The following is a 24,460-nucleotide window of genomic DNA, read 5'->3' on the forward strand; positions in this document are numbered from 1 at the left end:
TTCTGAAGCTTCCAAGCTCCACCCCGGCTCTGGCAGAGAGGGGGCGGAGCTAAGAATCAGCCGTCAACAGCTGCAGAAAGATGGGGGCCCGTATACAGGCTACAATGCCATAGAGGAGGTAAGCATCCTCCAGACCCTCCACAGACGGGCGTGTACCCCACAGGACGCATATAGCTGACAGGGACAATGGTGGAAATAAAATGTATCTATATACCTATCGTGCATGTATTATTTAAAAATGTGTACATAGCCCATACCACAGAGAATGTTATGACTGGGCATGGAGAAAAAATTCACCTTCATCTGTCAAGTTGTTAAAAAATATATTGTGGTATTTCCTAGTTATATCTGTTCCTCGGAAAGCTGGGTCACAACCAATGGTCTCCATTAGATCCCCCACAGGGGATGTCACCCAGCTTTCTTAGAGTCCTGCATGATAATTCTGCCAAGTTATGTATCCGCCACCCTCGTCTCCTTGGCTAACTAGGAAGATTTGCCTTTTAGGGCTCTGGGAAAGCTGGGTGGAGCGGCCATATTGTTACCACCAGGTTATAGATATGTGTAGCACAGGAGCCGTGTTGTGAAAGCCTTAGGCCTTGTTCACACTGTGAACCCATAATTGGGTTCAGGACAGTAGACCTATAAGTCTTTCCTGTGTATATTTCTATTAGGTTCCGGCGTAAAAAATACATGCAAAATCTGCATCACATCTGCACTGTGTGAACCAGGCCTTAGGACTGCAGTGGTCTTTGGTATGTACTGACATTGCACATGTTGTATATATTTAGATGTCAGTGCTGATATTGTCGCGTGTATATAGGAAGCAGTAACACCCGGTTGAGTATGTTCGCACATTGTATAAATATATTTTTTCCTTCCTGTGCATTGATATAATTGCTTTCCTTCCTGTTCCCTATGACAATTCCTCCTGGTCTGTCCTCTGGCAGTTCAAGGGACATTTTAGGGATACAAATCACCAGCCACATCAATGTCCACATACATGCTTGCCTGAATAGTTGGATGTGGACAATGATATGGATGGTGATTTGGATCCACACAGTCCGTAAAGCTGGCCATACACATAAGATAAATGTCAGCTGACCTTTATCTTGTGTTTACAGGAGCTACTCCCAATGTCTACCATCAGGTGATCTTTAGGAGAGAAGTGTTGACTGATGTGTCTGGCAGCAGCTTATCTCCCTATGTTTGACTGATTTGAGCATGGATATTGAATGCAGTGACTTTTTTTTTTTTTTTTTACGGTTTTTGAGATTTTCGATTGCTGAAACATGAAAACGCAAGTGTGAACTGAGCCTAAACAGATCAGCAGCACAAATCTCTCCAGTCCTGATAGTTTGCTACAATGTATCAGTGAAGGTAAAATGTATTCATCTTAAATCCAGGCTGTTTAGCTCACAGAGGATTGTCTACACTGGATACAACTATAGCAAACCCTCAGCTGTGAGATGTTTTAGGTCTGTATGGGTTTTTCAGGCTACAGACGTAAGCAAGAATGTTCCAGTTCACTGTCCGCAAACAGAGATCTTGACAATGGTGAGGATAATAATGTTATTAGTCATTAGAGTGATATCCTTTGCTCACTTTTACCTAATGCATTTTTCTGTCATTATTTTCATGAACCAGGGAGCTCAGGATGGACAGAGCTGTAGGTCTAGCCAGGACAGAGTAGTGATACAGTGCATGGAATTGTAGGAATTAAATATGATTGTTATATCGGACATAAGTGGCTGCCTCCTGGAATAGCTCTGAGCTCGGCTGTTTCTGTCAACCCCATAGAATTTGAATTGAGCGTCACCCCACCTGCCCATCATCTCGCAGTCGGGGAGAGCAGGGTTTCTGGGGTTCCCCATTCTGGTGATCGGTGGGGGTCCCAGTGTTCAGATCCCCACCGATCTAGCATTTTTCACCTATCCAGTGGATAAATGAGAGGCTGGAGTACAACTTTAATGAAAACTTTCAGTTATTGTCTTACCTGATTATTCTTTATAGATCAGGCACTGCATTAAATACAGTATGACATATTACAGGAGAGAGCAGGGACTATGCTATTCCATAAAGCCTGGGTGACTCGGTAACTAAATACTTAATCCATATCTGGAAAATGATCATAACTGGCGGACGTAGGAGGAAAACCGTGATAGAACGAGAAGATCTAATGAATGGTATATAGATCATTTAGCTTCTTCCTCCACTTTGGTGCTTTAATAGAAAATCTCTAATATCACTTATATCGTAAATGGTTCCGTTAACTGCAGGAGTGACCTGTATCTGCTACGGGACGAATGGGACAGTCCATATGCTCTGAGGCTCCCCGACCTCTTCATCCGCAGGCTACAGATGCATTTTACTGCAGTTTGTAGTCTGCAGGCTACTGAAGCAATGTTTTAGCGGCTGATAATCCTTCTCATGTTCTTCCCGTTTCCTCAGGCTGCCCACCACGTCTCTGCCCACCACGTCTCTGCCCACCACGTCTCCGGTTTGGTGAGGACACTTGAGGCTTTCACCCTCTCTGTACTGTGGTCCTTTCAAACACTATGGGCGAGATAGACGAATTCTGTTCTCATCTGGATTCAATTGGAGAAGTCACCAAGGAGGATCTGATCTTAAAATCTAAGGTGAGATATTAAACGGTTGCACTGGGGTCCCCATATCAAGCAATCAGCATGGGGTCCCAGTGATCGGACCCCCACCAATCTAACATTTATCACCTAACGTCTGGAATACCCCCTTAACTTCCTTCATTACTACCCCTAGTCTTTCTGTTTATTGCCCTATTACTATAAATGGGTGTGTCTATGGCTTATACTGTATTAAGGGGTGGAGTTTTATTTTCTAAAAGGGGCGGGGTTTCCCGTTTTCAGTTGTCATTAGGTCACGTGAGGTGATGGAAGCGGAGTCACTGAATTAGACCCTCATTCACTACCAAAGCGCAGAACTACAGGGAAAATGAGGATTTAACTTGTGGATCTCTTGCCAATACCAGCTGATTTTGGGGTGTAAAAGGGGCATAGACCCTTTTACATGGATTTCTGTCCTTTTAGAAATGAACCGAGGGTGACCTTACTGATCTGGGGGTGTACACAATAATATTAGGTTATTAAAAGTCCAACATGGCAGATGTCATTTCTAATTTAACATCCATAAGTGCTAGAATTATACATTGGGGTTTATCTCACCGTTTCCCTTTTTTTTTTCTATAGGGATCATGCGAGTCTTGTGGAGCTGGTGGACCCAACCTGTGGGCTTGTCTACAGGTAACTGGCTGGTATCGAGCAACGCACTCAGTGCGGGGGACATTGAATGGTTTGTGTGACTGACTGCTGCTTTCTGCTTTCAGGATGGCTGCCAGTACGTGGGATGTGGCGAGTCTTATGCTGATCACAGTACCTTGCATGCCCAGGTGGGTGACCCAGTAACCCTATGTCTGGTATATGAGTAGGGTCAGTGGTGCTGGCACATTACTTAAATTCATTTGCCACCTCTTGTGTTTGGGTCTTTCAGGCTAAGAAGCACAATCTGACGGTGAACCTGACCACTTTCCGGGTTTGGTGTTATGCCTGCGAGAAGGAAGTTTTCTTGGACGCCAGGGTACCTTCTCCTACTCACTCCCAGTCAACATCCCCCAAGCTGAGCCACCGTGTGCGTCTCCGTAACATTGTGTTTGTGTAAAAGGGGTGCCAGGCAAGGGCAAATGCTGACATTTTACAAGGGGGGGGGGGTTTCCAGGCGCATTGGTGGAGATGGCAAAGTGCCCCACCACTCCTAGAATTTTAAGTGCAACTAGTATTCCTGAATCGGGTGGTGAAGGGGTTAATGGTAGTGGTCTAGGACTGGAAAAGGTATTTTATTTATAGGGGTCAGAGCCTTGTTTTTATTATACAGAGCTTCAAATCCCCTTCTTCCCTCCATAAATGTACATGATGCAATTTTGGCTGCCTGCGGCCACCACTAGGGGGAGCTCACTGCATAAAGATCTATACACCTTCCATTGACCCCTATAATAAATCCATATGTAGTGAACTCCCTTTAGTTGCAGCAGCAAGGATTTTGCCATTTAAAGGTGTATTCACAGAATCGACAATTATCACCTATCCACAGGATAGGTGATAATTGTCTGATCGCTGGGGGCCCCACCATGGAACCCACAATGATCGCGAGAACGGGCGTCCCGAATCCCTGGTTCATCCTCACCGCACCACCTGCAGTGAGAAGGAGCTTGAATGGAGTGGCGGTCGAGAATAGATAGGTGATAATTGTCGATTCTGGGGATACCCCTTTAACTCTAATAAATGCTTCAGATGGAGTATCAGGTGCTAGGAAATCCCCCTTAGGATCCTGCAAGGACTACTTCTCGTCCCGGCACTCGTTTTGATTCCTTTGATGTATTGTGTGAATAGAGAACCTCTTCTTACGTGCGTGTGATATCTTTTATTATGTAATTCCTCCCGTCATTGTATACATAGCATAGTATTGTAAAAAGCAATAATCCTACTAGGGTATATATCGCTGCCGCTAATGTGCTCTGTAAACAGTGGGCACAAATAACATTAGTTGATGCCTTGTTTTTGTCTTTAGGAAGTACCTGCTGCTGTCCACCCGTTAAAGTCAGTCCCCATTGCAGTGGCGGATGATGGAGAGTCAGAGAGCGATGACGATGACCTGAAGCCCAGAGGTTAGTGCATTGTTCGCATAAGATGATGCACGTGGTCACCTATAGCCTCTAGCTCAGTCCAGTATATGACCAGCAATGACCCTTCACATAACGCGTGTGTATTTTACAGGATGATAGATTTCTACTTTTTGACCAGCAGAGCAGTCATAGGGAACTGGATATTCTAAATTTGCCAACATTGGCGTAGCATAGCTTACATCATCTTATATCACGTATCTGTGTTTGAAAAAGCTGGATGAGAATCGCTATGGCTGCCATTACGGCTCCCACAATGTTTACCACCCAGCTTTCCTAGAGTTGTGAATTGCCAATCTGCCTAGTTATACCGATACATCCACTGCTGCATAACCGGGCAGACTTGTCAGTTGAAGGTTTAGTAAAGGTGAATGGCGGCGGTCCCTGTAGGAGGCCATATTGTACATTACTACTAATGTTTCTGCATTTAAGGTTAGATCCTTCTTATACTTATATTCAGATCACTTTTTTGGTCTCTAGGTCTTACAGGAATGAAGAACATTGGTAATTCGTGTTACATGAATGCAGCTTTACAAGCGCTTTCCAACTGGTAAGACTCTGAGGGTTAATAATGTCGACTGTATAGAGATAATAACAATAGTGGTGTGGTCTATGGCAGTCGATTGGACTTTGTCGACTGTGAAGGGTCCATTCGCTTAAGACAAGATGCGCTGCAGTTCCTTGCACAGCCAGTGGTGTCCTGTCAACTGCCATAGACCACACCACTATTGTTGTTATTCTCAGGATCGGCGGTGGTACCGGTAGTCGGACCCTGACCAATCGGGAAAATGATAACAAATCCTAGAATGACACACGTAATCTGACTTGTTGTTATGGGAAACACCGCTGTTATACATGACACCTGGTTGTTACATATGCAGTTCTTCCTACTGTACCTAGGGGCATACATTGTAACCACAGGCAGCCATCTTGGAGTCTGTGTTGACCTGTCTTTTGTCACCCAGTCACCCACTTGCTTCTACCCCTGTTTAAATGTATATATTATTTCCCTAATCACCCTACTTCGATTATGACACGAGGAGAAGGCACTCCTACACTGAGGTAGGAACAACCACATGACAGCCCACATACACTCTTGGAGAAAGCCATGCAAACTACTCCTCTTAAGGTTTTATCTTAGTAAGAAATGTTGAAAGCGTACCTAACTTTTCAAGTGACTTTTCAGAATAAGCTGTCGCATGTGTGTACATGAGGAATAATTTTATTTCTAACCATTATATGACTTGTAGTCTGCATTATTTAGCCGTTTTCGCCTCTGCAGGCTCTATCTCTAATTCTCAGTTTTTCCTGAGCTAGTAGGTGGTGCCTAACTGCTATCATGTCTTCTATATACTGCTCACAGAGAAGAGGAAAATCCTGCTTTTCTATCTGTATCACATATACAGAAGCAGCAACAATGGAGGACATTATACGTCAGTAAAGAGCAGTGTAGCTGTGAATCCAGCACCGGGGTAAAGGTATAACACTTAGGCCTCATGCACACGACCGTGTTCGGTCCGTGATATACGGTCCGCATGTCGGCTGCATGTCCCGGACCGAACACAGTGCAGGGAGTCGGGCTCCTAGCATCACACTTATCTATGACGCTAGGGGTCACTGCCTGTCCGCGGAACTACTGTCCCGTACTGTAATCATGTTTTAGTGTGTGACAGTAGTTACGTGGATAGGCAGTGACACCTAGCGTCATAGATAAGTATGATGCTAGGAGCCCGGCTCCCTGTACTTTGTACGGTCCGGGACAAGCGGCCGACATGCGGACCGTATATCACGGACCGAACACGGTCGTGTGCATGAGGCCTTACTAGAAGCTGCAACAGCATAGAGGACATTTCACAGCAGTATTGAGAACTGTAGCTGTGAATCCAGCAATAGGGTGAGATATAACACTTACTAGAAACTGCAGCAGCATGTAGGACATTTTACAGCAGTAATGAGCAGTGTAGCTGTGAATCCAGCACTGGGGTGAGATATAATACTCACTAGAAGCTCACAGCGTCTCTGTGTTTCTCTTCCTCTCTCTCTCTCACACTCTCTCTCTGGCTCTCCACCCTCCCCTCTCCATAGAATTCTATGGGCAGCATGTATCCTGGTTCCCCAGTGAGCTGATAGTCTGTCTTGTCTTAAGGTGACATAAAAGCAGTAAATTCGGAGTGAGTGAACAGTTAGGAAGGAGATGAAGGGAGAAAGAGCCATTTTTCTCTAATAATATACATGACAAAGTTTCTTATGAAGCCATTTCTTCTTGCAGTCCTCCGTTGACACAGTTCTTTTTAGAATGTGGGGGTCTGGTGCGGACAGACAAGAAGCCAGCCCTGTGCAAGAGCTATCAGAAACTCATTTCAGAATTGTGGCACAAGAAGCGGTAAGTGGCCGAGATATTTGACCGGACTTCAATGGTTTCAGCGGCTTTATGTAATTACAGGAGAGCCTTAGATGTATCCTAATTTCCAGATACATACGGAGGTTGGCAGGGGGGGTGGGGATAATACTCCAGGCAATTTGGATACAATGGCGGAGATTTATTAATACTATCCTAAAGTTAGACAGGATAAATTTATAAAAATGGCGCATATGGAATGATAAATTTGGCGTGTTTTGGATGCTTACCTTACGCCACTTCTTGACTGATGTACTTTACAGCAATATTTACTCAAAAATAAAAGCGCTTTACAGTAATTAGGCGCATTTTACAATTCTAGTCATGCAGATGAGGCATAAAAGGTATTTTAAACACAAAATATATTAGGCACACCGCATGTACCCGAGCAAGTAAACATTGGCACAATTTGAGCCACAATTCTGGCGCATTTTGTTTAGTTAATCTCCTCCTGTGTTTTGCCTGGGACTGCGGGGTGGAGCATGACACAAGGAGTCTCTCTTTGTCATGCTCCGCCCCTTCAGGCTCTGCATTTCGCATAACCCAGTTTATCAGTTTTGCCTGGAGTGATCCTTTAACTTTGTATTCCTGTTTTGTCCACCACCATCGAGACCTTTCAGGACTTGTAGCTTCCTATACCAGGAAAGACCTGGCAAAGCTTCACTCCACCAGTGTTCCTTTAATTTTCTTTCTACTCTGTCACCACCTTCTCAGGCCGAGTTATGTAGTGCCCTCAAGCCTGTCCCATGGAATCAAGCTGGTTAACCCTTTATTTCGAGGCTATGCCCAACAGGTGGGTCACAGACTATAATAAAACATTTTTCTAGGCTTCTTTAGGACTCTAGGAAAGCTAGGTGACAACCCTAATTTCCGCCGTAATGGTGGTCATGCTGGTTGTCACTCTGCTTTACCGGCTATAATGGAAAATCTCTAAATGATAATTTTTATCCCCTTCATTTGATTCGCAGGATACCCAAGAATTCCTGCGTTGTCTTATGGACCAGCTACATGAAGAACTTAAGGAACCTATACCCTCTTATAACCAACAACGGGAAGAAGAGGAGAGGGAGGAGCAGCGGGAGATGGAGCGTGGCACAACAGAGGATGACTTTCTGTCCTGTGATTCTGGTGGAGAGATGGGTGATGGGGAAGGAGGGGTGGGCTCGTTGGCAGAGATGGAGCTGCTGATCCGGGAAGAAGCGGGGAGGTCCATCTCTGAGAAGGAAAAGCTGAAAGAGCGAAGACTGTCGTATTGTCACCGCAGGACCAGCTCCGAGCAGGCGGATGAGGATGCGGATGTAGACACGGCAATGATACCAGGTAAAACAGGCAACAGTGTCCATGGGTACAAGTCTAGATTTCTTCTTTATACAATCATGATCACTCCCAGTTTATCGGAATATGATTACAAGGCAATGAATGACTACCAGGTGCCACTCCCAACTGTTCAGTGCTCTGCCACAGCAAAGACGTGACGCACCCAACGTGCAACTTCTTCTCAGGCCCATCTATGTAGCGCCAATCACTGGCCACAGAGGTCATTTCAGTATAGAGGGCACATCACTGCTGCTGCCACTGTTTGGCGGCTGCAGTCACGTGACAAGCATGACATGACATCGCTGCGGCCAGCGGTGACCACAAAACTGGCAGCGGGGGAATGGCAGGGAATTTGAAAGGCGAGTATGTGACCTTAACCAATATGGCTACCATTTACAGCTTGCAAAGGTGTTGTCACCCAGATTTTCTAGAGTCCTGAACAGCAAATCTGGCTTGTTGAGTGCAGTGATACATCCCCGGTTGCCATATTGCTGCATATCTAAGCAGCTTTGCCGTTCTGGGGTGAAGGAAAGCTGCATGACAACCTTTGCGGAAGCTGTAACTGCAGCTATATCCGTTGTCGCTCAGAATCCTATATAGCTATGAAAAGAAATGACACCATCTTACGTGGGAGAGGACACTGAGTAAATCGTATAATATATTGAAATGTGTCTTTTGTTCTCAATACTGCACCCATGGTCACTCATGTTTGGCCCTTTTGTATCATTTATAAATATAAGATCACTTCTAGGTCTCCTTGATCCTCTAATGGGCTTACATTTTTTTTCTTTTGTGACCCACCCAGAGCCTGACAATGAGGCGTACATGCACTGCTCTTCTCGGCCCTGTAGTCCTCACCCTCCTGACTCACACTCGAAACTCTCCAGCAGCCCGCCGCGCTCCAGCCCACTACGCACAGCACACACCTATGTCTTAAAAAAAGGTAAGTGCAAATTAAGATCTATAGACTATGGGGGATAGGGGCTGTTGACCACCCCACCGGGCTGTTGACCACCCCACCGATCCTGGGAATGGGCCAGTTTTAGCCCTAGCTGCCAATGGAGATCCGGCTGCCCATTCCCCTTCGCTGTCTGTCCAAATAAATGGGAAAGTGCCATGTTAGTACACTTGCCCTTTCCATAATCCCAATTTATTTCAGTGGAGATTTCACCCGTTCAATGAATGGGTGTACCCAGCCCCAACCAGATCACATAATGCAGTAGCTAAGGGATGCTCCACAGAGATGGGCCGGTCATCATTTGCTTTAGGTTGCCATGCCCTTCGGGATCTAACAAGATCTAAAAAAATAATCTCAATCCATTGCCTCCCACTGACCATTTTTGAGGTTATCCCCCTGATCTTGAGCTCCTGCGATTTGCTTCTTGTGTGAGATGAAATAGGGAAGCAGTTCTCATTATTGCATCGCTATCTCACTTTGCAGCGCAAGTCGTAAGTGGAGGAAGACGCCGGTCGGAAATCAAATATCGCAGCGTCATTTCTGATATCTTCGATGGGTCGATTCTGAGCTTGGTCCAGTGTCTAACATGTGACAGGGTATGTATTTGGCCCGGTGCATTGAATTAAATTAGCATTTAAGGGACGCTGGGCAAAGCTGGTACGTGTCATCCCTAGTGCAGGGCCTAAGGGGGCGGAGCCTGACCGGTATTCTTATGACACCAGTGATCGAATCCTTGGTCATGCTCCACCCCCTCAGACCCTGTACTTGACATAACACACTATCAGCTTTGCCTGGAGTGTTTCTTTAACTTTATTGTCTTGCTGTTTTGACTCAGGTGTCCACCACCATCGAGACCTTTCAGGACTTGTCGCTTCCTATCCCAGGAAAGGAAGACCTGGCAAAGCTTCACGCCACCATCCATCAAAGTGCCGTTGTCAAACCTGGCACCTGTGGAGACAACTACAACACCCAGGGGTGGCTGGCCTTTCTCATGGACTACATCCGCAGGTATCGGCTCCAGTCGTCCTCCATAAGAAACCTCTTAACCTTTAGTGTAGCTACATTCTTCATATATCTGTGGATATCTATCACATAGGTTTGTGGTCTCCTGCATCCCAAGCTGGTTCTGGGGCCCGGTAGTCACCCTGGAGGACTGCCTTGCTGCTTTCTTTGCTGCTGATGAATTAAAAGGTAAAGCAATGTTATTTGGGGGAGCCGGATGGAATATTTGAGAGTCCATACACCTTATAATTTGCTTAGATCTGACCAGACTGATGTTATTTAAAGCTGGGGCCCTTATTAAAGGCGTAAACCTTGCTAGATATCTGCAACAATTGGAGTGACGTTCCAGATTGAGACTCCTTAGCTTTCTTTATGTATTGCAGCATATGTGTGATATGGATGTAGTGAAGAATAATGGAAACCTTCTTTCTGGTGGAATTGTTCAATGTTTCCCCATTACTGAGGGTCCCGCGGTTCTGTAGGGGTGTAGCATTGTAGTGAAATGTCATCAACCGGTCCTGTTGTTTTTGGATATGATTTTCTTTGTCGTCCTGTTCGGTGTTAGAAATTCAGCAATTGTAATAAAACATCCAGCGGGACAAGCAGCAGGAGGTCACCAAAGGGCGACCTATAATTGAAATGGATTTTGGCAACTTTTTATCTCATCTAGACCATATTTTAAGATTCTTTTTTTTTCCCCCTTAGGTGATAACATGTATAGCTGTGAACGGTGTAAAAAGTAAGAACTATCTATCTATCTATCTCATATCTATCTATCTCATATCTATCTATCTATCTATCTATCTCATATCTATCTATCTATCTATCTATCTCACATCTATCTATCTATCTCATATCTATCTATCTATCTATCTATCTATCTATCTATCTATCTATCTATCTATCTATCTATCTATCTATCTATCTCATATCTATCTATCTATCTATCTATCTATCTATCTATCTATCTATCTATCTATCTATCTATCTATCTATCTATCTATCTATCTATCTATCTGATATGTTACTATCTTATATCTCTCTGTACATCCATATATAATCTATCTTGATAATCTTATTGAACACGATCTGATTTCCTCTTTTGCAGGCTACGAAATGGAGTGAAATATTGTAAAGTTCTGCGGCTGCCAGAGGTGAGGTGTCTACTCCCATCACTTTGTTGCTTGTTATATGTCATTCTACTTTTATGTTTTTTCTTTACTATCTTCTGCCATTTCTATACATTAGTGTTTCATTTGGTTTCTCTGTTTCCTCAGATCCTCTGTATACACTTGAAGCGCTTCCGACACGAGGTGATGTACTCCTTCAAGATCAACAGCCATGTTTCTTTTCCTTTGGAGGGTCTAAATCTACGGCCTTTCCTGGCCAAGGAGTGTGTGTCCCATATCACCACCTATGACCTACTGGCTGTTATTTGTCATCACGGAACTGCAGGGAGTAAGTACTTCTCAGTAGACCCTCACCAAATGTCTTCTATTGAGGAGAAGAATGAATCAGAAATGTTGGTACTGCAACTTTCTAATATACTTTGTGTTTCAATTCCTCACCATTTTCGAGATCTCTGCTTGCTGTCAGTGAACGGGAAAATTCATGGTCAGCTATGGGGGGTTACAGAGGTAGCAGTCGGACCAGGATCCTGGTGCCTGAGGTGGCCTAACGTATAGTCACTTCTAACACTAGTATAATATGTCACATGGTAGGTGGGGGTCCTGTTACAGTGAAGGAAATAAGTATTTGATCCCTTGCTGATTTTGTAAGTTTGCCCACTGTCAAAGACATGAACAGTCTAGAATTTTTAGGCTAGTTTAATTTTACCAGTGAGAGATAGATTATATATAAAAAAAACAGAAAATCACATTGTCAAAATTATATATATTTATTTGCATTGTGCACAGAGAAATAAGTATTTGATCCCTTTGGCAAACAAGACTTAATACTTGGTGGCAAAACCCTTGTTGGCAAGCACAGCAGTCAGACGTTTTTTGTAGTTGATGATGAGGTTTGCACACATGTTAGATGGAATTTTGGCCCACTCCTCTTTGCAGATCATCATTAAGATTTCGAGGCTGTCGCTTGGCAACTCGGATCTTCAGCTCCCTCCATAAGTTTTCGATGGGATTAAGGTCTGGAGACTGGCTAGGCCACTCCATGACCTTAATGTGCTTCTTTTTGAGCCACTCCTTTGTTGCCTTGGCTGTATGTTTCGGGTCATTGTCGTGCTGGAAGACCCAGCCACGAGCCATTTTTAATGTCCTGGTGGAGGGAAGGAGGTTGTCACTCAGGATTTGACGGTACATGGCTCCATCCATTCTCCCATTGATGCGGTGAAGTAGTCCTGTGCCCTTAGCAGAGAAACACCCCCAAAACATAATGTTTCCACCTCCATGCTTGACAGTGGGGACGGTGTTCTTTGGGTCATAGGCAGCATTTCTCTTCCTCCAAACACGGCGAGTTGAGTTAATACCAAAGAGATCAATTTTAGTCTCATCTGACCACAGCACCTTCTCCCAATCACTCTCAGAATCATCCAGATGTTCATTTGCAAACTTCAGACGGGCCTGTACATGTGCCTTCTTGAGCAGGGAGACCTTGCGGGCACTGCAGGATTTTAATCCATTACGGCGTAATGTGTTACCAATGGTTTTCTTGGTGACTGTGGTCCCAGCTGCCTTGAGATCATTAACCAGTTCCCCCCGTGTAGTTTTCGGCTGAGCTCTCACCTTCCTCAGGATCAAGGATACCCCACGAGGTGAGATTTTGCATGGAGCCCCAGATCGATGTCGATTGACAGTCATTTTGTATGTCTTCCATTTTCTTACTATTGCACCAACAGTTGTCTCCTTCTCACCCAGCGTCTTACTTATGGTTTTGTAGCCCATTCCAGCCTTGTGCAGGTCTATGATCTTGTCCCCGACATCCTTAGAAAGCTCTTTGGTCTTGCCCATGTTGTAGAGGTTAGAGTCAGACTGATTCATTGAGTCTGTGGACAGGAGTCTTTTATACAAGTGACCATGTAAGACAGCTGTCTATAAAGCAGGCACCAAGTTGATTTGGAGCGTGTAACTGGTCTGGAGGAGGCTGAACTCTTAATGGTTGGTAGGGGATCAAATACTTATTTCTCTGTGCACAATGCAAATAAATATATATCATTTTGACAATGTGATTTTCTGTTTTTTTTTTTATATAATCTATCTCTCACTGGTAAAATTAACCTAGCCTAAAAATTCTAGACTGTTCATGTCTTTGACAGTGGGCAAACTTACAAAATCAGCAAGGGATCAAATACTTATTTCCTTCACTGTACATATTTTGCATAGGGGCCCAGGAGCTTAGAGGTACGCCTCTTTTCATGGTACACCTCCAAAAGCTTAAAACATGTCCAACTGACGCAGGTTCATGGGGAGTTACAGTATATCATGACTATATCTTGGTACGAACTGTGCACCTGTGTGAGTTGGACGTGGTTTCAACCTTTGAATGTGAACCATGAACCAATGGGTCCCAATGCAAAATCTGTAACCCCCATTTATCATGTGCCTTTTATAAAACTGGTGGCTTCCTATGTGGCAGAGAGGCCTTTAGGCTCCCGGGTTTGACTACTACCTCTGCACCCCTTATAGCCACGCTTTTGGCCATGAATATTCCCATTCACTGACTGCAAGCAGAGATTTCGAGTAATTGAAACACAAACTATATTAGAAAGTTGCAGAACTTTCCATTATACAATGAATATCTACATGAACCGATAAAACATGTTTAATTTTTGGACAAAATATATGTAAATACCCCAAAGAAAGGCAAATATTACACTGACTTCTATACTCCGTGAAGCATCATCTACCCTCTGCCTCCTTGGATGGTAAACACTTTCCTTCCTCTTCAAGGAGATTTCCTCAGCTAAGTTGTTATTGGTCACTATAGGGAACTGTGCTCTGTACAACGTAGGGTAGGAGGAGGGCGGATGACCATGTACAGGCTGCAATGTTTACTTGCGGCCACAGCCAGGGGGGTTCTGGAATGATAAAGTTAGAAAGTTGGTTTATTTGAAGTAACATTGTCATTTATGGCCAATGCAAAGTTAAAAAGCCCAATGGGCAATGTGTAATGCTTCATTTCTCCTGCGGTGGCGCTGCAGGGAAATTGAACACTTACTGCCAGGATTCCCTACAGATTACAGATGATCACTGAGGGTCACAGCAGGGGGATACTTTGTGATATGCTTATGGAAAATGAATTCGGAGAACCCCCTTTACTTCTGGACCACCGCTTTAAAACAGGACAAGTTTTCACAATGATCTCATGTTGCAGGTGGTCATTACATATCCTACTGCCAGAACGTGATTAATGGTCAGTGGTATGAGTTTGATGACCAGTACGTCACAGAAGTGCATGAGACCGTGGTTCAGAACGCAGAGGCGTACGTCCTCTTCTACAGGTGAGCATAACTCTGACTACAGGGAAATGGAGATTTTCTCATGATCATTGATTTAATTTCCCATGGTAAAAAAATTCTTCAATTTCTATACTAAAGTCCCTTTAGTGTGTGTTAAAACTGTCAAACAACCAAAAGAGCTTTTGTGTTGGATTCCCCATGAAAAACACTTCCTTCCCTATGCCTCTGTGGTCCAGTGTTGTCATAGGGACCTTTCCCCTAAAGGCTAGAAAATTAAAGAAGAGATCTGATTAGTCGCTATAGGCAAGTTCAACCAAGGGATGGGAGAAAGGGAAGGGATATGGGTAAAATATAGATCTTTGTTTTACCCCTATTGATCCAGAGGAAGGTAAAAAAAATAACATAAGAATAAACCAATCAGGCCTAAAAAGGAAAAAAAATTCCATCCTGATCCCGTGGCGATCAGATGGATCAATGTTCAAATAAGAATTGTATACATTTATATAGGCACTAATATTATTCTGTTCTAAGAATTTATTTAAGCCTTTTTTTAAGCCATCACCCGTTCCTGCTGTGACCAGCTCCTGTGATAGGCTATTCCACAGATTCATAGTTCTTATGGTAAAGAAGATATGTCACTTGTCTCCTGTACACAGAAAAAGCTGCGAGGACGCAGAGCGGGAAAGGCAAAAGGTTGTGTCTCTGGCAGCTTTGAAGGAATCGGGTCTTCTACAGTTCTATATCTCTCGTGAATGGCTTAACAAGTTCAACACCTTTGCAGAACCGGGACCAATAACTAACCAGAGCTTCCTCTGCTGTCATGGAGGTAGGTCTAGGACATTAGAGTGGCTGCCATGCTACTTCAGTGGCCAGACTCTTCAGTTCTACTTTCATGTTACTGCAGAAGGTTTTACTCCTTCCCTGACAAGCAGGACAGGAAACGATTTTATTGGCTGCACTGCAGTAAACACTATGCAGAGAGACTTTGCTGTGGGAAGAGTGACTGATCATTCGTGTCCGCTCTCATCTCATTAGGTGGATGTGCACATTGCTATACACTTTGAACACCTGGTGGCGCCGTACTTTTTAAGTAAATGTAATAACTCTTTACTGGTTGGTTTTTTTAATCGCATGTAAATGCCAAGCATTGTTTTATGATCTATGCAATGAATATAATCTTTAATGGTGGGACAACCTCTTTATAGTGGAAATTGTGCAGGACCATTACATTATAGCTGCAACACGATGCTGCATTTTAGCTGTGATTCAAGGTGCTGTGGTATTGTAGCTGGGACAAGAAAAATCATGGGACTTCTATGGAAGAATTAAATACTGCTTATGGTGTAGCAGCAGTAAAGGTGTCAGTGACTTTTTATACTTCACGCGCTCCAATATCAAGCCCCTGTCCCATGCACTATGCTATCTTGCCTTCCTCCAGACACTTCAAGGGGCTGTCCACTTTGGAAAATAAATTTTTGTTAGAAGGGTAAAGTATCCTGTTCAATTCCCCTGCAGCGTTTCTTGGGACTTACAGGAGAATATCTGACTATTAAAATTATTTTCATCCCTTTGCAGGAATCCCTCCTAACAAGTATCATTATATTGACGACCTGGTTGTGATTCTGCCTCAGAATGTATGGGAATATTTGTACAACAGGTGAGATGTGTAGCAGGATATGTCAGGATTTAATTCTGGGCATTGTGTTAGGGACTATACCGTACTATAACCAAGAACTGTCCCGATATAGCAGTCTGCATAAGACTTAATTGTCCATGGTGTCTTATTATATTACGATATTGCATTGGAGGATGACTGCTATTGATGTTGATAAGCTTATTATCTGACCGCTCTAGTTTAAAGTGTACCTCCATCTATGAGCATCAATTCCAAAATTCTGTATTGATTAATTACATACCTTTTATAGAGTTACATGATCATATTCTGGATTCCTGCAGCCACCACTAGAGGGAGCTCACTGCAGACAAATGTATTATTGAGTTCAATGGGAGATCTGTATACAGTACAATGCAAATTAAAGGGTTTTGAAAAAAAAACAACAATAAACTGATTTGCATTTGATTTGTGGACAAATCCACAAAATAAATGTTCTATGTGCGAGAACATCTAATTGGCTAAAGATTGCTAGCCGTCTATTCCCTGTGGCTTAGAGAAACTGCACATACTGCTAAAATAGCTTCGAATATCGCAGTACATGGTAATCCATACACTGAATGGCTTTGTCTTCTCCAGTATGGCCACCCTTCAGCTGAATTCCCCCATAATGATTCATATGTAATAGGGGAAAGCATTGCTGTATTGTCCTGCCCCCTCCAGATATGTAACATCTTGCATTCTGTTCCCTACAGATTTGGGGGAGGCCCCGCTGTGAACCACCTGTACGTTTGCTCTATATGTCAAGTTGAAATTGAGGCTTTGGCGAAACGCAGGAAAACCGAGATCGACACTTTTATTAAGGTAAAGTTACAAAGTTGTCATTAGACTTTTATTACATTTTTATATGTTCATCAATGACTAGTTTTTTTTGTTTTTTTCTTGTGAACTTTTTCACGGGTGGGGAATGAAATATATACCGGGCTGGTAGTCAAGTTGTAGTATCACAAGTTCTGTATCGGAGAGATGAGAGCATTGACTTTGGGTGGAGCATGATAGATATGGGTATGAACACACGTTCCAGCCAATATCTAATTGCTTATATGGTATATGTCATATTTCTGCATGTTAGATTGCAATATTAGAAAAAAATAAATGGTCGTTTCTGCATCTCTAAAATGATACTTGAACACCATTTTTTTTTTTTTTAATGATCTTTCTAGGGGCTGGAGCTCCAAATCCAGAAGTTAAGGGACAGTTGGGCTCCACACAGATGTGGGTGTGATCTGATAACCATTATTTGAGGGCCTGTTTACACCTATGTTGGTGTTTTCGTTGTTCTACTCCATCAGCGATGTTTCCATTACATGACGGACACCATTGGCGCTCGATGGAACCCATTAACTTTAATGGCTTCTGTCTGGTTTCCATCAGGGTGTCCGTCTACCGGAAATAGCGCAACATGCTGCTCTATGGTTTCCAGTATGTTTGACCGGACCTGTGACGGAGGCCCCTGATGGAGTCCCCAACCCAGATGTGAACAGGCCCTAATGTGTATCCTGAGGACTCCCCTTTCCATATGTCCGATTAGGGAAATGGACTCTGGAAAAATCCGCTAACATGGATCAGCCCCCGCTCTGGCGGACCCAGCTTGTCCATGTATTACATGATCGGCCTTCATGGACAATATTTTGTTGGTGCCACCATTAATAGTCATTGGCTTTATTGCCCCACATCACTCTTCCTTTTGTTCTGCTCATCTTGTTTTTTCCCAAACTGGAGGGATTTCTATTAAGACTTGATGGCAATTCTAGAGAAGAATAATAGGAGACCTAAAGAGCAGAAATCTGAGTATAGCGGCCAGAATATTACTTCATTGTTACTGTGATTAATGGAGATTTTGTCGTTTCTATCCCTCAGCTGAATAAAGCTTTTCAAGCAGAGGAGTCTCCCGGCGTCATATACTGTATCAGCATGCAGTGGTTTCGAGAATGGGAAGCTTTTGTCAAAGGCAAAGACAATGGTAAGTGCAGGCGTAGTTTTATCTGTCACCACAAGAGTAAAACTTCCTGACCTTGCACTACTAAGTCCAGCAGACATGGCCATAACAATCTGTATACATTGGTGTCTGACTGTCCGCCTTAGATGGAGGCTCTCAGTATACCAAAAACTCCAGGGGGGGGTCTCCATATCTTTCCATGGGGTTGATGCCAGCCCTGCAGGGTATTGAATGTATTGCTGACCTTGTCCCTCCCAACATACAGGAAATATACCTTTAAACGTAATGTACACCTTTTGAATGAAATATATATTTTTAAATAAAGGGGTTTTCCAGTCCCTAAAAATTGATGGCCTATCTTCAGGATAGGCCATCAATAGCTGATGGTTCCAGGTCTGACTCCCGGGACCCCTGCCGATCAGCTGTTTTGAAGGTTTTGCAGCTCTTGTGAGCGCTGCTTCCCCTTCATTTCTTCTTGCTCACTGTGAATCATTAACACGCATTTAGTGGCGATTCACAGGTATTGCAGCCTTTTACCATTGAAGTGAATGAGAGAAGGCTGCAATACTTTGACTCGCCCCTAAATGTGTGTTGACGATTCACAGTGAGCAAGTAGAACTGAAGGGGAACAGCGTTCATAGGAGCGCTGTGGCCCCTTCAAAACAGCTGATCAGCGGGGGTCCCAGGAGTCAGACCCTGACCCATCAAATATTGGGACTGGAAAACCCCTTTAAATCAATGTTTTTTGCACTTTTTTCAATTTAATTTAAAAAAACAAACCGCTTCTGTGTATCCTGTATACATAGAAGCTGTCTCGTTCTCTCTCAGCCGATTCCGTTAGCTCCGCTGTACTAACGTCTCGGCTAAGAGCGAATCCTGCATGTCTCTGAAACACAGGATCCAGCTGTAATTGATCACACGCAGAACCCGCTCTCAGCCGGACCGTCAGTTCAGCTGAACTAACGGAATCGGCTAAAAGAGAGAAAGATACAGCTTCTATGTATGCAGGATATATAGAAATTATATCGTGAAAAGTAAAAACATTTTTTAATGAAAGTCAATTAGAAAAGTGCAAAAACACAAATGCATTCATTTAATTAAAAAAATAACAACTCCACTCAAAGGTGTACATAACCTTTAAATTGTCTTGAAGCAAATAGGGAACATCAGAGAGGAAATATCCCCCTAGAGTCCTTCCTTAGATTAATCTCCTTGGTTATCACCTATGTGAGGGACCAGTCACGGGCTGGTTGACCCTCAGGAGTGGCAGCTGTCTTCGTCTATTTACACAGCACACTGCGGACACCAATGTCACCTAAGCCACTAACTATATATAAATATGCATTACTGCTAAATCTACTTACAATAGGGAGGTTCTTAGCGCACGTTTTGATCAAATTGTGTGAGCCCACCTGCCACGACAATGCGACCTCTATAGGTGGGAACCTACGCTGCACATACACACAGAACTGGGGCTGAGCCTACATATATCTGGGGATTGTAGGAACAGCATTAAACGAATTAAAATCACCCAGGGCAGAATGGCAGGATCAAATTAGTGTTGGCAGTGTGCTGTCGCCATTTTCTGGTGTGCTGTATATGTGCAGTCACCGGCGTTCTTGCACCTGTATACACGTTTTGTTTCGTTTTGTTGGAATGTGCTGTTCAAACTCTTGTGGTGTTTATTTGTCAGTTTACGTCTGTTTTATTTTTAGACCCCCCAGGAGCGATCGATAACAGTAAGGTGGCACTGACCAAGAGTGGAGGACATGTGCAGCCCAAACAGGGTTAGTATGAATGTAAATCCTTGAAATGAACTCTAGTATTTCGTTGTGTCATTTAAAATACCTGTGTCCTTCTACTATGGTTGTGTTATGCTTTTCATTATTTTCTGGTTGGTACCTATTATTTTGGTACCCACAAGCAGTCAGATAGGTATAGGGTCTATGGATTTGGCCTTTACAAAATCCGGTCCTTCCAAGATGGAGTCATGCGTGAGTGTCTCTTTTTGCATCTTCATACTGAATTGTATAAAAGGTGGGGTAACAAACATTACCTGCCGGTACCTTACCCTTCACAAGACTATATGCCATGACATTCACTCGTGTCTGCTCGTTTTATGGTTCGGAAAGAAAATATGAAAAAAAAAAAAAAAAAAAAAGTGCAGGTATTCCCATATCAACCCATCCGATTTGCAGCAGTCAAAAATGAGTTGTCTGGTTAAGAAAACCCTGTGGGGGCCGTTCCGAAAAGCAGCTATAGAGACCGTCTCTTGTAATAGAAGACCCGGCACATGTGTACATTACTGTGTAATGCTTCATTTTTCCTGTGGTGGCGCTGCAGATGAATTGAACACTTATTGCTGGGTTGCCCCATAGATTAATGCTGATCGCTGAGAGTACCAGCATTGGGAAACCTTGTGATTAGCTTATTGTCATGGCACCCTTCTATTAAAAAGGATTTGTCCAAAGTGGAGAAATCTAAGGGTATGTTCACACACCCTATTTACGGACGTAATTCGGGCGTTTTAGCCCCGAATTATGTCCGAAAATGTGTCTCAAAAGCTGACGGTCATTTTTTTTACGCGGCGCTGTCAAAAGGCAGCGCGTAAAAATGACGCCCGCGTCAAAGAAGTGCATGTCACTTCTTCAGACGTAAATGGAGCCGTTTTCCATTGCCTCCATGGAAAAACAGCTCCAATTACGTCCGTAATGGACGCAGCAAAAAGCGCCTGCACATGCCATTACGGCTGAAATTACGGAGCTGTTTTCTCCTGAAAACAGCCCCGTAATTTCAGCCGTAACGGAGGCTGCCGTGTGAACATACCCTTAAAATGAAATCAGCAATCTGACTGGTTGCATTATCACCACTGATCATATTTTGCCTACTTGGCGAGGGCTGTGAGCTAACTGGATTATACAGTGAGGACAGGGAGTGGTCCAGGATTAGAAAAACATGGCTGCTTTCTTTCAAAGACAGCACCACACCTGTCCTCAGGTTGCGTATGGTATTGCAGCTCCTGCCCCATTCACTTCAATGAGCTGCAATACCAGACACTACCCATAGACAGGTGTGGCAGCCATGGTTTTCTAATCGTGGACACCCATTTAACAATTTCTATGTGGTTTTGCATTACTTTATATGGCTAAATGTATTTTATTTTACTGTACAGGGGCAGATTATGGGCAGATCTCTGAAGAGACCTGGAACTACCTCTTTAGCATATACGGAGGTGGCCCAGAGATAGCAATTCGGCAAACCATAGCACAGCCTCCGGAGTTGGAGAGTCTACACGGAGAGCAGAAGATAGAAGCTGAGACCCGAGCTGGCTAGCAGTGGCCAAGGTCATTCTCCTTGTGTTTCAGCCTAATTGTAAGAATCTGTCATATAGGGGAAGAGGCACTTTATTTAGTAATGAGGTCCTCCGGTACTATATGTAAACGACAGTCCCCAAACGGGTTGTGTCATGACAGACATTGATGGCATATTGCTAGTGAATATGACCGGGCTATACTAGTCATAGTAATTGAATTGAATAAACAGCCCCCCCATCGATCCACACTGGGAGAAGCTGAAAATAAAGTTTCCCTGTGTAGTCACTTGGTGTATCACATGATCCCTCTCAGCCAGTTAGAAGATCTGGAAAGGATCATGTGACACTCTACGACCCTTCAGACTGGATCACATATTTTTCCGAGTAGCTGACTAGCTTAGAGTGATCATGTGGTATACCATGTGACTCTACACCCAGGAAGTTCTGTCTCTGTTTTGGCACTTTTGGGGGGTGTTTAATGGATGTTTGTATCCACTAGTATAACTCTATTAGGGTATGACACTGATGTCTCTATTTTAATAGAAACTCCCTAAGGGTGCAGTCACACGCAGCAGATTTTGCTACAAAAATCAGTTCTATTCATATGAATGGGGTTGTTTCTGCAGCGTGGTTTTCTGCAAGTTCCATTCAGGTGAATGGACTGATTTTCAGTCACAGAAAATTTCTGAATCAAAATCTGCCGCGTGTGACTGTACCTTTAAAGCTCCGTTCACATCTGCGTCAGTGGCTCCGTTCTGGGCCACCGTCGCAGATTACGTTGATTTTGTGTCCAGCACAATGACAGACACCTTGACGGAAACCCAACGGAACCTATTAAAGGAGTGTTTCCAACTTAGACATTTATGGCATATCTACAGAATATGCCATAAATGCCTGATAGATGCCGGTCCCAGCTTTGGGACCCGCACCTATATGGAGAACCCCTCGACTCCCCCCCCCCCCCCCCCCCCCCCCATTTTGCCTGGTTGCGGTGGCCACACATTCCAGACAGACTAGTGGAGAGCGGGAGCAGAACAACGGAAGACCCGAGCGTGGGTGTGAACAAAACCTGACATGGTCCTTTTTTTTTTTTTTTTTCCATACAGGTCCACGTGGATTTCGACCCCTAGTGGTAGCGTTGACTACTGCGCCAGGTTACCGCACTTCTAGAAGCACTTTCAGATGAGCTGTGTGCACAGACACTGTGTTTTATCCTTCGCATCGTCCGGAACGTACGTTAGATAGCGAATCTATCTTTTAAACATATAAAAATGTTAACTTCCCAGGTCATTAGTTTACTAAACTGTGGGTCAATGTAAGCTGAAACTCACCAATGTAATAAGCTATGTATGCAGATACTTACGCCTGAGGAGGCAGAGCTGTATGTTAAGCATGCCCTACGCCGCAGCGGACCTAGAGGAACGGCAGTGGATTACAGCAGGGTGTAGCCTAGCCTTGTGGTGGAGTAGGTATAGACTTGCCCGGCCGCCAGCTTGTCTTACTACTAATATTGCCTTGTCAATAAACCATCATTTGCACTCACTTTAAAGACCCTTGGTAAAGAAATTTAAATATTGCGTCTTTCCATGGGCAGCCATGCTTGCTGCCCGCAGTAGCGGGCAATGCCGGCCCGCAAGCAAGGATTTTAGCAGTAGTCACAGATGAAGGACTTGAAAGTAAATGATGATGCACTTTGCAAACTTGTTATAGTACGGCTTTGGTCTGCAACTTGCTGGCTGTTGTGAAACTACAGCTCCAGGCATGCTGGGAGTTGTAGTTTCAAAGTAGCTGGCACGCCGCAGACCACTGCTGTAGCAGCAGCAGGGGGATGTACGTTGTGTCAGGCACAATTGCCCTGATTCTTTTCTTCCCTGATCACTAGAGGATGTAGTTTACACTTAGACTTCTTCAGCTCTTTCCCCAATGTGCGGTCTGCTGCCTCAGACTCGTTCCTCCTCACTGTGATGTGCATGTCTTCTAGTAATACCGTCTGTACAGATATACAGTATTACACAGCTTGGGCTGGGGGAAATGTTAAATATAATAAATAGAAACCTAACAAAACTTCTTCACTGCTTTGGAATCCGTTTTTCAGTCTTGCAAGTTCGATACCCATCGAAAATACAAACAGCAAATGTTCTGATTGAACTGACATCACGGGTCCGGACTGTGGGGCGCGGATATCCCCAACCAGGAATTTTTGATCGTCCAGAACAATAAGGAAGGGCTTCTGTAAAATTCCAGGATTCTCATTTTAGAAGGGAGCCTATAAAATGAACACTGCAGGCACAATGTATACACTGTGTGTTAAAGTGATTGTGTCGTCACAGACAACACCGGTCAGAATGCGGCCCATGGGGTGACCACCTGATCGTCCCAGGTCTCGCTTTCAGGGGAAACTGTGGCCAGCCGGGCGTTTCCCCTGCAACGCCCGTATTACATGGTGGCCATTTAGAGGAGCAGCTCTCTATTCTGGTGGACACTCCTCTAAGATATCAATATGCCCTAATAGTGCATGTAAACAGGGGTTGTCTTCATAAGCAACCCCTTTAAGCCTAACATGTTGGCTGAGGGGGGGGGGGGTCGTGTGTGCGCGCATGACACTCTAAAGAAAATCCCTGTGTCATGCTCCACCCCCTCATGTCCTGCACTTGGTATAACACAGTGTATCAGTTTTACCCAGAGGCTGAAGCGTCCCCGTCAAAGTTTTGCTCCTAGTATAAGGGGAGCAATTTGGAT

The 24,460-nt window shown here is 44.0% G+C and overlaps 1 protein-coding gene across 3 annotated transcripts; it reads left to right on the plus strand.

Moving 5' to 3' along the window:
* The first annotated feature begins 18 nt into the window (after positions 1-18).
* On the plus strand, positions 19-23,263 carry USP20 (ubiquitin specific peptidase 20). Of its 3 annotated transcripts, none has more exons than XM_075835149.1 (25): positions 19-118; positions 2,449-2,636; positions 3,222-3,275; positions 3,359-3,421; positions 3,523-3,660; positions 4,597-4,693; positions 5,189-5,258; positions 6,978-7,091; positions 7,821-7,899; positions 8,075-8,426; positions 9,229-9,366; positions 9,865-9,977; positions 10,217-10,389; positions 10,478-10,572; positions 11,089-11,122; positions 11,492-11,537; positions 11,661-11,841; positions 14,713-14,839; positions 15,454-15,623; positions 16,373-16,454; positions 17,165-17,273; positions 18,330-18,432; positions 20,124-20,195; positions 21,581-21,780; positions 22,828-23,263. In XM_075835149.1, exons 2-24 carry the CDS (start codon positions 2,556-2,558, stop codon positions 21,739-21,741), a joined length of 2,652 nt encoding a protein of 883 aa, XP_075691264.1. In that variant the 5' UTR covers positions 19-118; positions 2,449-2,555; the 3' UTR covers positions 21,742-21,780; positions 22,828-23,263. The 3 variants fall into 3 exon arrangements, with proteins under 3 accessions (XP_075691264.1, XP_075691262.1, XP_075691263.1); XM_075835147.1 differs by having other exon boundaries at positions 21,581-21,752; XM_075835148.1 differs by lacking the exon at positions 19-118 and adding an exon at positions 670-752 and having other exon boundaries at positions 21,581-21,752.
* Positions 23,264-24,460: the final 1,197 nt, after the last annotated feature.

The sequence above is a fragment of the Rhinoderma darwinii genome, chromosome 8 (assembly GCF_050947455.1).
Source record: "Rhinoderma darwinii isolate aRhiDar2 chromosome 8, aRhiDar2.hap1, whole genome shotgun sequence".
In the NCBI taxonomy this organism is placed as follows: Eukaryota; Metazoa; Chordata; class Amphibia; order Anura; family Rhinodermatidae; genus Rhinoderma; species Rhinoderma darwinii.